Raw genomic sequence first — 13,810 nt, 5'->3', positions numbered from 1 at the left:
ATACTGGTTAAAATAAAAGTTGTGGATCATTCATTCATTTAACACATATTTATAGAGTATTGACAATGTGCTCAGTGCTCTACGAGGTGCTGAGGATGCAATGTTAAAAGAGGCAGACAAGATTCCCTCATCCCATGAATTTCTTCACTGTTAGAATAGGTAATTTAGAGTTAACTGTATAGAACTGAAACAGTCTTGTAAATATTCATAACACTTTAATGACACTTCTTTTATCTACAGCTGGCCTTTTCTGTTAAACTGATCCAAGGGTAATGCCCCAACTCCTTTATTTAGAGAATGACAGCCTGATGCCTCCTGATGCCAAGACAGCATCAAAAAGTGACCGTTAAAGTGTATAGCTGAAACTTATGGATTTCGTTAAAAATGTCACCATAAAAATAATTAATTAATTTAATATAAAAGGTATCTGAGGCTCTATCTAGGAAAAAATAAGTGAGGTTCTTGCATATAGCAAAATTAAATGGGCCTCAGTTTCCTTATCAGTAAATAATAATATAATTGCCAAACAAGATAGTGCATTTGAAGTGCTTACTGAAGAATATTTTAAATGTTCAGTAAACATTCCTGAGAAAGATGAGGGGTGACTATTAGTATTACCAAACTTTACATACATTTCTATAATTAGTAATTACTGAATTGAGATTCTCCTATTTTCAATGGAAAATATCTTTACATCAGGGACTGGTATAGTGGCTTAGTGAAAATTAAATACCCCAGTGCCAAGACTCTTATTTGGCTCCAAAAGCCAAATGCATAGGCACCTGGTCATCTTCCTACTAAAGACTCCTGCCACCCTCAGTTGCCCCTGAACTATTTACCATTACTAGGTGTTTAGCTCTGTGACCCCAGGGAATTCATGGTCTAGGAATGGAATGGTAAACTATTAATATCAATCAAAGTTGAAAACCACTGGCCTAGAGATATAAAGAAATGGAAAACAAACGTGCCCCACTGCCAGGCTTCATTCTTCTCCAAAAGAGCCTTTATTCTTAAAGAAATATTTTTTCTCTAGTGCACATAGTATAATAATCATCATAATAATAATCATTATCTATCAAATACTTGATTGCTTCTAATTACAAAAAAAACCTTTATGTATTTTTTCCACTTGAACTTCAAAACAATGTGAAGTAGACTATTATTAATTTCCATTCTGCAGATGAAGAACCAAGATTCAGTGCAGTTCAGTCATCCACTCTGCATAAGTACGAAAGCAGCCTATACTCAAATCCACATTTCTCAATTTTAAATACAGGCTTCTTTTCACTTGTCTATGAAACCTACATTAAGAAAGGTCTTCTAATGACAAAGGTTCTTGTCCTTCCTCACTCCTTAGGACCATGCATGCTTTCACATCTATCTACAGCCGAAGCAAAAGAAGCCTTGCTATACCATCCTTCCAACTGACCTCTATTTCCCTCCCTTCAGTGCCACAAAGGTTCCTTTTTCACAGAATCCAATTCCTATGAAGAGACCATTCAAAGAGTCAGGAAGCGACACATTTCCTCACTTTTTTAGGACATACTAAAATGTGATCTTCCCTTTATTTCATACATAAAACATTTATTACATGTGTATGTCTCTGCTTGGGTTATCTTACCTCTTTAAGGGTGGAATTCTTATAAGAATAAAGACAAGAGGACTGGATTCTAATCCTGATGGCTATATAATCATGGGTAAGTTATCTACCCTTTACAGACTTTAGTTTTCTCATCAAGTGGATGAGCTAGAGTAGGTGATTTCTTCTTTCCACCTCTAACATTCTGTAATTCTGTGATAGCTCTTTTAGATGTGATGGACATATTCTGTATGCAACTGTTGGTTAAATATTTATTGAAGGAATGATAACTGCAGTTTAACTATTTTGAGAATGGTTCTGGGATCAATCACAACCAAGAACACTGTCAAAAGCACTTGGCTCTAATCCACTACTTTTGCTACCAAGATTTGGAAGAATAACTAAAATATATGTACCAACACTCTCTATGTGTTTCTTTTAAATATTAAAAATAAACTGCAAATATTTTACTTAGTTTATAGAGCTAAAAATTACTGATCTGTTTTGCTCTATAATAACCTAATTTATTTATTGTCTAAATTATGTTAAACGAATTAGTTCATGAGTGAATTTCCTTGAAAACTGAAGATTATCTCATTTAAGTGCAGATGTTATTTTCATTTGAAATATTTTCAACAGAAGATATTAAAAAAAACAAAACAAAACTATCATACATTCTCCTGCTTCCTTAACCAGGATACTTAACCTCTTCTTGATTACCTATAATGTCATCAATATGCCAAACAGCTGCTAAACTGTGTTAGACTAGATTCTAGTCACTAAAGGGATATTCAAAGGGCCTGCTAGAGTGCCTAGATCTATTTGTCCCTCCACTGAATGTGTACAGACTGCTTTGTTGAATAACCCAAAAGCAAATAGAAGACCCTTGTCTACTTATATTTCCTCTTGCCAGCTGTTCTATCTCATGATTTCCTGTGAATCAAGTGGGCTCTAATCTGCTCCTTTATTTTAGGTAAATGGCTTGAGGATGGCTTCATCTTTTTAATTAAGCTAAACTACAGGCTCTGTGACATCTGTTTTTCAATCAAAAGCTGTTTCCATTTATTTCCAGACTCATGGCTATGTCCCATATGGTGGTGTCGCTGGAAATCTGATTTGTAGATAAGTGGAAATTTCCTCTACTACCCTATCATATCTTCAAATAAGATACCATATATAAAGCGGCCCTAAAAATTATAAAGCTATATAAAACAAAGAATCATTATACAACTACTATGATTCCAAACTTATCAGAAAGATGTACAAATTGAGCTCTAAAACTTCTTTTATTTGATAAGATAATCACTGTATGTGCTTGAATTTTCTTACTATAAGAACATGTGAAACATGTAAATTTATATTACAGAAGATGTGCATATTTAGATGCATACAATAAACCTAGAGGCATTTAAACAATTAGAATATTCTAAAATATTACATACCAGTGCCTGCTATAAAATATTTCAAACCTCTCACATGTCACTTGTATTTTAACAGGAGAATGACAGTCTCTTCTTATGTGAATTTTAATATATTCAATAGAATCATTTGAGTTTTAGAATTTTATAAGCCATAAAACAAATAATAGTTCTTTTTCCACTGTTTTTAACAAATACACTTCTTATTCCTTACATCCAGACTTAGGGAGAGAAACTCTTCCTCTCCTATCCAAAGTGTTTCTGCACACTGGGTGACTGGCTTCACTTGAGGCCTATTGATGTTGCCAGTTGATAGAATCCTTCAGTGACAACAGGAACCTCCCTCTGTGTTGCTAAGCCCAATGAGGGGTCCTTGAAGTTGATAACAGGAACACTGAAATCAGTCAGCAAGACACCATTCCAAGAGCAACTGTCTATAATCTAAAACTTCTGTAATTAAAAAAGACTCTAACGAATCAAATGTCAATACTTCTTTGGTTCTCTAACATTCTTATTCCATGAAAAAGCATACATAAACTAAAGTTGGCATGATTTGTTAATATTACTGAGAATTTTATATCACTTCTTAAATATATTCATATTACATCTAACTCTAAAAGCAATTACTACTAAACTGAGATTGCAGGTTTTCATGGCCTGTTAACCTTGAAAGCTCTGGAATTTTTTCACAAGGAGGTCTTTATAAGTCCTAGGTCTTGCTTACCTAACCCAGACTTTTAAAACAAAGAATGTCTCCTGAAGGCTTCCATTCCATGAAAACTTGCTAGGCTTCATTACAGTTATATCACAGGAAGAAGTAGGCTACAGCTGTCTTAAGTGTCATTCACCAAGTTTTTGTTCATCTTTAAGTTTGAGCATGTGTCATTTTTGAATCAAACTTTTTTCCTTTGATCTCACCATCATCTCCACTGTGTAGTGCTACTATGCATGAGTGTAGAGACCACACCATAAAGTAAAAGCTGTTAAGTGTTGCCACTAACAGGTGAAAAAATAACCATAACCCAAGATAATAACAGTTTATTACAACTCACACAATCTCTATCTCTAATCACAAAAGAAACTGTTCTTTAATTCATTTTATTATTTTTTCAGAGCCCTTCTTAATAAATTTCATGGACTATATCTCAAAAAATAGGAATCAGCAATTTAAAAAATAAGATTGAGAATCTGTGCATTAAAAACGTAAAACCCATGAGATACCTTTATATAATATCCAATCTTGACCTGACTCTTCAGTCTGGGTCATTTGCACTAAAAATTATGACTGTGTTAAAACCACTTAACAAGTGTCTTTACTTCTTTTCTCTTTCCATTAACAATGTTTTGCACAAAATCAAATAGTCATCTCTCTAGAAAAAATCTGAAAGTCTCACTGTTTTGCTTCAAAGCCTTCATGGCTTCAGAGCTATGCTTTACACAAAGAACAAAGTTATTAGCTTCATATACAACCAAATCCCTTAATCTGAGATCCAATCTACTTTTTAAATCTCATCTCCCACTAAGCTACTCAACCTTCTCAATTCTCCTCCTGCAATACCAACCTCACCAAATCATAGAGCATTTACCAGAGACATCGTGAACTTTACCCCTCCATGCTTGTGTTTACATTATTCCCTCTGCCTGAATGGTCTTCTCTTTCTGATCTCTCTAAGTCCCTGCTCAAATAGTACTTTCTCTATGAAACTTCCCAATCCTCTCTTCCAGGAATTTGAAGAAAATACCTGTTATTTCAATAGGTCCTTGGTTGATGCATTATTTTAGCACTTCTCACATTGCATTACTTAAAAAAAAAAAAAAAAATCCCATGTGCCTCCCTTTCTAATTTCTTAACTCCTCAAAAAGTAGGGACTATGTCTTATCCATGAACACAGGGCCTAGTACATAGCAGAGACTCAGTCAGTGCTTGCTGACTAAATAGACAAAGGACTACTGAGTAAGTAGTCCTTTTCTCCAGCAATGACTTGCGGCTAATATTTCTGACTAAGTTAGTATAGATGTGGAGATGTGGCCAAGGTGACTAAATATCCCAGAACAATGAATTAGGCAGACTGATGCAGATTACCTGATTACCTATGTGAAGGCTTCCTTACTAATTCTGCATGCTCCGTTGAAAAGAAAAATTATAACTACTGCCATGGCTGAGCTATATTGGTAAATAGAGAGAGCACCTTCATTTTATTTACTCTAAACTATGATATAAGTCACATGAGACAGAAGGCCCTTGGCTATGTAACCACACTACAGGCTTGTGCAAATCATTTAACCTCTCTGGGACATGACTGAAAAAACAGGGCTGTTAATGCTTTGATAGTCACAAGGCTGTACAGCTAGACTACACTGAGATATTTTAAAATGCTAAGATCTATGATTCTGTTCATCCGTCCATCCATCCATCCATCCATTCATCCATTCATGAATGCTTGAAATCTCTTACAGCTCTAATATCTATAATTCTACATCTATGAAAGTTAGATTCAAAGAAAATGTAAGAAGTCCTAAACGTTTTGCAGGAATTTTATACAATGTCAAAAAGAATGACTTGAGGGATGTACAGAATAGCAAGTAAGACACTCCTACCTCCTGAAACATTTCACCAGTTGGTATTTGCTTGGGTATGCTCTTACGTTTTGTGTTTAGTTTTCCTGTCTGAATAATTTGGGATGTCACATTTAACTTTAAAAGGGGCCAAACAGGCTGACTGATAAGTAATTTTAAAAGATTTGGAAAATAGATAGGATCCATGAAATTCTAAATCATATTTAAGAACAACAGTATGTAGTGAAAGCATGCCAGCAATAGTGACATTATTGCACAATTAGGTATCTATTCTATTTGTTCAGAAAAAAAAAGGACCGAACATCTAAAGAAATATATAGTTTTGACGTGTCAATGATAAATCCAGAGTCTACCTTTGTTTCTGTTGCATGGGTTGTTGCCTCATAGCCATATACTGCATATCTTCTTGCAGACGATTAAGAGGGGAATCTGGTTTGACACGAATCCCATAGTAATGGTACTTGGAGTTTCCTCTTCATAAAATAACAACAAACATTAGAAACACAAAAAAATCAGTCAAATCAGTATTAATCATATAGGATGTCCATTTAACTTCACATTTGGAAAAAATATATAAAAGCAATTATTAATGTTATATATTTATGATTCTGTATGCTGGATACTTACATATTTTTATGATGTCTATATTTGAAGAATCAAACTAAGATTCTGAATCAATCAGCTCAAGGCCCTAAGAAAAATCTATTCTTATAAACTTTGTCTTAAATATTAGTGAAATAGTCAATTTATCCCATTTAAGTTACATTTTATTTTCAAATTTATATTTTTAATTTAATTTGGAAGGAGCAATGGTAGGAAAAAATTTCTGGCCAACAAAAATTCATTAACAGGATAAAAGGGTTGCACACTAAATAAGAATTTATTACAAAAAGGTTATATAGAACCAACAGAAAAAAAAATCTTAGTTCTGCTATCTAAAATAAGTTCTATATTTTTCAAGTTCTATTACTGCAGGGATGATGAAGATAACTTCATTGACACAAGACTTAGTGGTGAAGTCTGTTATATTTAATATTTTAAAACCTAGAAAGAAGCATGCATTTATTTACTCATTTTGAAATACATATTTTTGGTCTCTGTTCTTATGAATTCGTATTAGTTTACAGGCTGAATAGGATGTGTTACAACAGACATAGGGAAATTTCTCTGTGAAAATGGCAAATTTCTACCTGGAATAAAAAGTCACAATTTCATCATGTTCATGAGAAAGACCAAGTTTGTTATTAGAAATGACAAAGTTTTGCTCTGAATAAAATTTGAAATTCTTGCAAAACTAACACTTTAAGTATGTAAATTTTTGCAGAGAAAATAGTTTTCACAAGCCTGTATATAGCAAGATATCAGTGCTCTTTTCAATTTTTTCTTTCATTTACAAAAAGAAATGCAAGGTGTGGATTAAATATTTTATATAAAGTAGAACAGAATTTTACTTCCAAGATTAGAGAACATATATTAAATAAACCCTATATATTTCTAAAAACATTAAAATCTTGTTATATAAATAATATTGCTTTTTTTTTAAATGTAGGGTATCTGACTACCTACATAGTTTCAGCAAAATAAACCAGTATAAAAACCAAATGCCTCTAAAAAAAGGCTTTTCACTTGTAGAGATTACATCTTGTCTCCAAAATTTACTGCAGAATAGAGCAAAAAACAAAACCAAAAAAATACCACAAACCCAATCAGCAGTGTTCTCTTGTACAAAGTAGAGAATGATAAGGAGTAGTGGTAGAGGTGGGAAGCAGAAGATGCCAGAAAACAGCCAGTGACAAAGCTACAGAGTACAACGTCGTTTTGTGAGACCACAAAACAGATGATGTGTCTAGTCTCTTTTCAGTTTCTTACAAATCAGCATTTTTGTTGTATTGCTGGGAGGTAGTTCTTTCTATTCCATAGGAGATGGTGGAGATCAGCATGTCCCACGGTCTTTGCTTAAACTGAATTTGGAAATCGGATCTACAAAATGTACCTTTTGATTTAACTTTGTTTAGAAACATGGTGATTTTATGTACCTTTTACTTGGTTCCAAAACTTGAGAAAAGGTCTGGTTCTGGTTTGAAAGAATTCGCCGATGGATAAATAACAGTTCAGCTTACAATTTGCTTAAGAAATAAATATCTTAGTTAAATTGTCTCATAATTTATACTGATTTTCTTTCTGTTCCCTGGTTTAGAGGTAGAAGGTGAGTGCTCATACAGTTTCCGTGGTAGAAAGGCTCATCGACCCCTACCACTGTCAGTTTTTCTATATTAGAGTTCTGCTATCCTCATAACAGCTTTTGTTTAAACATTGCCCATAGGATTTCTTTTTTTCTTTTTCATCTAGGCTTTGCTTTTCACCACTAATTACAAACACCACATACAATTTTAATAGAAACGAGAGACATCATTGTTTCATACTGGGGTGGGTACGAGGAGGAAAAATACCAGCAAGTAAATGCTGCAATACTGCAATATGTACTTACAGAGTATGGATTCCTCTCATTCACAAACCCAAAGAACCCCAATTTTGTCACTTTCTATTTTAAAAATGTGTTTCACTATTTGAATGGAGCCTCAAAATAGGACCCATTGAAATCCTTTTCAGTAACAAAAGAAGCACAACAATACAGCTATTAGAATGTTGAATAAAGCCCAGAGTTTCAAAATATTGGCACAGTATGCATAACTATTGAGTCATCAGCTAGGAGATAGCAGATTAGGCCTCCAATAATGAGTTTTGTAGTTATTACGAAACTGGGGGGAAAAATACAAAAAAGAAACAAAAAGCTTTTTTTTCAAGGGGCTGAAATCTAGTACAGGTAGAAGAAAACACTTTTATGAGAGAGCTAAACCTCTAGGAATCTGAAAGCCATACAATCACTTGAAATGCAACAGAAAGGAATAATTCACACTTTCAATACATACAGACCTTGCAAGTCTCATAAAACAGACACACTCACTCATCTTTTTAGCATAAATTTATAATGAGGTCAATTACTCAGGCTCTGTTTATTTATTAAGAATATTAAAAACCTGTTACTAGAACACTGTGAAGCTGTGACTTGCAACTAATTAAAGGCATACCATCTAATGTTATATAGTGTATAACTTTATGTTTACACTTTTTAATACAGATTTCTATAAAATTTAGGAAATAAAAAAATCCATATCTTTCTGTCCAGCTACATATTATGCTAATTTGTAAAAATTATAGAAAAGTAAAAATTAAGTTCCACAGTTCTAGGTATTATTTTCATTATATTTGATTATTAAAAACATGCATATCTCTTTCCAAAGGAAGGAAACATAGATACTAATAGTGTTTTTCACTTTATTGGCTTCCATGCAATGAAATATTTTTACTTCCATACATGTATGGTTTCATAATCATATGAAACCATATGAGAAACCATATGAATCATATGAGAGTTTAAAAAGGCTACCAAGGAGTTATGTAACACCATGTAATTATCGAGGACTTTGAACACCTATATTTTTCAAGTTCACCAAATGATTTTTAATTGGTTTCCAGAAATGAAATGCAAACACTCAGTTTTAATTTCTCTCTTATACCATTCAGATAGAAGAGTTATTTATAAAGATACGTCAATTTAATTTTGGAAGAGTCAAGATATGTAGTTTTCTATTCATTATGTTACTTATCATCTTTAGTACGGTTATCTTTAAAAAGAGAAGATAGTGATATATGTTAATTTTTGAAGTATCATATGTAAATTCTGCATTAATAGGTTGGTCTGTTCATTCCTATGTGATTCGAGAATCAGCTCTGAAAGCTTGGTTCATTTGAAGTTTAGGACAAAGCATCATTCTAGTTTGGTAGTCAGTCTATTCATTGAATATGACCTTTCCTTTTCCTGAGGGGTTTTATAAACAGCCAATTCTGTATTTCTTCTTTATATGTTATCTGTAATCAAGTACTTTTGCTCAAACGATATACTGAACTGGTTTAATTTGAAAGAGATTGATTTATGATCTTATTTTCAGTACTAACCTAGTTCCCAATCTCCTGGTTCGTAGCCCCATAAAAATTGACCTTATTAGTTTTCCAAAAGAAGCAGCATTGACTGGGTCCAGTTTGTGTTCCTGACAGTGTCGTAGGTAGTGGTTGTATAGAGTGCTTCTGGGAAGGCTCACTCCTTCTGCTGTCTCATAATTGTCCAACAGCCACTGGAGCTAGTATAAATAGGACAGAGTAAACACAAAGAAACCATATAATTTACCAGAATATCTACAAGATGAAATACAACACCTGTAATTACAATATACAGAGTTACTTAGATCTTTATCAAGCCTTGTAATAGTGTAATCTGACTTTGAAAACTCTCAGAAGCATAGCTATATATCACTTCTGATCTCACGCCATCTCCATTCCTACAAACATTCAAACACATGTAGAGACAAATTAATTTTTTCTGTATGGATTGCTATTTTGGAGACAAATACCTCTTCAGAGAATTCAAATAATCCCATTAACTGGTCATAAAAATAATTTACAATTGTTACAGAACAAAACATGTTACCAAACCTGGCGGCATGACACATAATATGTCTTTAGTGTTGGCTTGTTATAACACATGAACAGCAGGCTTCCTTGTATGAGTTTTTATATTAAGGTTCTATTAACTTTTATAGAATTCTAATTTACTTATCTAATTAACTTACACAAGATAATACAAAAATGGTATTAACTACTGGGATAAATTCTGCAAGCAGGAAGGAAAAAATGTCAGTCATTTCTTCCCTAAAGAGAAGAAACTCACTAGACATCAGTTAAAAAAAAAATGTATATGTAATGAAAAGAAATCATTTATTATAATCATTTGAATTTTTCTCTCTCAAAGTTATGTTTTTTCATAATTTTGAAAGACAAACTACAATTATAGTTGGTAAAGCAATATCTTCTCAGTCTACAGTTCACATTTTAGAGTTTTACGTTGTCTTGTATTTTTTTAAAAAAATCTTTAAAGTACAGAATGAGGATGAAATGTTTAGAAAATCTAACTTATGCATATATTGAGTTTTAATATTAGCAAAATTAAATTTTTAACTTGTCCATTTACTTATTTACAAAAGGGGAATTAAAAAAGATTTAAATGACTTTCTTAAGATCTTGTATTATCTCAGTGCTTGAGTCTGGTTTCCAACACACGTTTCCTTATTACTCACACACCAGTTGTTATATCTACAAAAGCAGTGAATGCTTCACATTACTTGCCTCGACAAAATTTCTATGCCATATATAAGAGGTATGATAAAGAGTTGATATTTTACACGCAATTCAAGTTAAATATAAGTTATGAAAGCTAAAAAATTCCTTTATTAAGCATCAACTATGAGCCAGGAGATGTGCTGGGCACCTAGTGCTAAAAAATGAACGTGAGCTCATCTCTTTCTTCTAGGAATTTACAATTATATCCCAAAAATGATAATATGGACACTCAAATAAATTAAAACATTTCTCTATTTTGCTTTCATATTTTAAAATTTGTCATCAAACTCAGAACCTAAACTTTCAGACCCTTAAATAATTCATTAAAAATATTTTCAGAATTATTGACTTTAGCCATGACAAATGAATTTTCCAGAACCATTATAATTTCATATATTCTTACATTAAACCCATACGGATGTTGGCTTAGAAAACAGGGCCACCAAGCTTATAAGACAGAGCAGAATATTTTTAAAAATAAAATCATGTTCTGGCCAGGAAGAATGGAAGTTCTCTATGAACCACGTATGAATAGAATATGTACATTTAAGCATGCCTATTGCCTTTGTAACACATACGACCCTCTTCTATAAAATTTTTAAAAGATTACACAAAATGAACATTCATTTTCATAATGACAAAATAAATTACGGGTCAAAAGAATTCTTTGGATATGAATCACCTTTAACTTTGGAGTAAACAAGTTTCCAGAGGCACTCAAATATGATTTCTGAGTATTCTAAGATGACAGAGAATAACGTATTAACTTACTGTAAAGGAGAGGAGGTAAACTCATTGGGAAATCAAGTTTTTAAGACTCAGATTAGTATTCTGCTTATAATAGTGGGTTAGAATGTCTCTTTAGACTTTCTTTTTAAATTTTAAGACGATTATAAATGCAACTGATGGAGATCACATAAAATGTGGCAATCAAACCTGCCTCACATATTTCATCCATGTGCCTCGGTAAGATGACTGGGTTTTTTGAAAGCATTGTTTCCTCACTTGAACAGTGTTAGGGTATTTCTAGTAAACCATACTGCACAAAAGGGCTGGCTCTTGTTTACGTACATATACTAGATAGAGCCTTCAATTGGTGTGCTTAATATATTAAGAATGTAGAAATAAAGAATATAAAAATATTCTTTGAGGAATTCAATTCCTTGAGATTAAGGAATATTAAAGAAATACTAAGAAAAAAATTTCAGAATGATAAACATTTAAAAACTGTAAATATTTTTTGAAAAACAGTAATATTTTAAAACTGAACCAATGAAGTACCCATATCCACAAGCATGGAACACACACTATGTGTAAGTTAAAAATTTCAAAGATATATTTGTATGTATGTATATGTATCCCGATAAAGTATTGCATATTGTCAAAGCCAAAATAGTATGATTTATTAAATAAATACATAAATAAATAAATCAAATATTTCTTACTTTTCTAATCACAAAAAATAATCTTATAACATGAACTCTATAACCAAAAGTTTATAAATAATAAAAATAGAGCTGATGTAAAATACTTTTAATAAGATATAAAGCAAATGAAAATAATTTGTTTAGATACAAATAGAAAATTTCTGTAAACTGTCCTATTTACTAATCTTCTTTTAATATTTAATTACTTATAAGACAAATATCTAAAAATGAGTTTACTAATTTCTCATTAACAAGAAATTATCCTGTAGACAAAAAATTTTATAAAATAATTTGAAAAAGCAAATCCAATAATAAAATATTTGAAGGGTTCTTTCATGAATTGCCTTTTAGAAAAGTGAAAACTAGTGCAAATATTAAGGTTCAATATAAAATATTTGAGTCCAAATGTATGTTTACATAAATAAAAGTTAATCAGACCATTCTTAATTAAGAAAATTTTTCACAGAAGGAGTAAGATAGTTACAGCAGAAGTTGGCTTAAAATATTCAGAAGCCTAAATGATATTAGTCAAGTCCCAAGTGACTAATTTAGAGAAAATATAGCTTTTATTGAATTGGCGATGTAGCCCTCTGAAACGGTGTAGTCCTCTGAAAGTCAAATACCTGAACTGTTTTGCAAACTGATTGTTCTTACTATATGGTTTTATATTCTAACGGTTTTACATTCTTAAAGATTCTTCATTTCTAAACCAGTTTTTAAAAATGAGATTATTTGTGATATGCGTGCGCATGTGTACAAGTATACATATATATTTACATATATGTGTATATAATGTATGTGTGTGTGTATATATATAATAATCATTAGTTGGTTGAAAAATTGCACAAGAGTGGGTATTCTGGCAACTATAACCTTGACAGCAGCAAAGCTACATTTTGTTCTTTGCCCTTGTTTGTAGGAAGAGGACGTTTTATTCCTTGCGGAAGGCTGGAGATCAGTTTGGAAGAGCAGAAAGAGGTCAAGCAGAGGTAAAAGCCCTGAAGGATGGAGGTGGCTCTGCTGTGGCCGTGAATGTTCCAGGGAGGAAGGCTGCCAACAACTGTACAATCAGGGGAGAGTGCTCCTATAAGCTCACTTCATAACTGGAAATTGATTTAGGACCTACCAGATAAGATTTTGAGATTTAGCTGAAGATTATAATCTGCATTCTACATGCCAGTATTTAAACTTCAAGTTTTGACACTGTGATGAAATTGTAAATCAGACATTTGGGTCTAAAACATAGTATAAGAAAAGATTAATTTTATTGTAAGAGAAACTTGGAAGTTAAGTATAACCTAAAGGCATACACTCCATGCACTGCCCAAGGGAAGTTAGGTTAATGCCTGTTATAAGATATTTTTTTCCCTTGGTTTTTGTCTTTAATAAAATGTATTTCGACACTAGAATTCAATACCCTTAACATTAAGTAATTTAGAACTAAACTATTACTATTTCTTTTATTCTTTTATAAAATGTTTTATAAAATATTCGTTTACACTTGTGATTTTAAAAGCCCATAAAATACCATAGCAACTTTTAACCTTTATCTTTAAAAGCTGATTATTCTACTA

The 13,810-nt window shown here is 32.2% G+C and overlaps 1 protein-coding gene across 3 annotated transcripts in view; it reads right to left on the bottom strand.

The window, feature by feature from the left end:
* RFX3 (regulatory factor X3) overlaps positions 1–13,810 on the bottom strand; it is a 260,761-nt gene that overhangs the window by 54,566 nt on the left and 192,385 nt on the right. For all 3 annotated transcript variants that reach the window (XM_015594543.2, XM_025051406.1, XM_025051407.1), the window contains 2 exons: positions 9,592–9,773; positions 5,928–6,047 (listed from right to left, as the gene is read on the bottom strand). In XM_015594543.2, the coding sequence (XP_015450029.1) occupies positions 5,928–6,047; positions 9,592–9,773 (302 nt within the window). The remainder of the gene's footprint in view (positions 1–5,927; positions 6,048–9,591; positions 9,774–13,810) is intronic.

The sequence above is a fragment of the Pteropus alecto genome, unplaced genomic scaffold, assembly GCF_000325575.1.
Source record: "Pteropus alecto unplaced genomic scaffold, ASM32557v1 scaffold95, whole genome shotgun sequence".
NCBI lineage: Eukaryota > Metazoa > Chordata > Mammalia > Chiroptera > Pteropodidae > Pteropus > Pteropus alecto.
The sequence above is the reverse complement of the archived record's forward strand: the minus strand, read 5'-3'. Positions and strand labels throughout refer to the sequence as shown.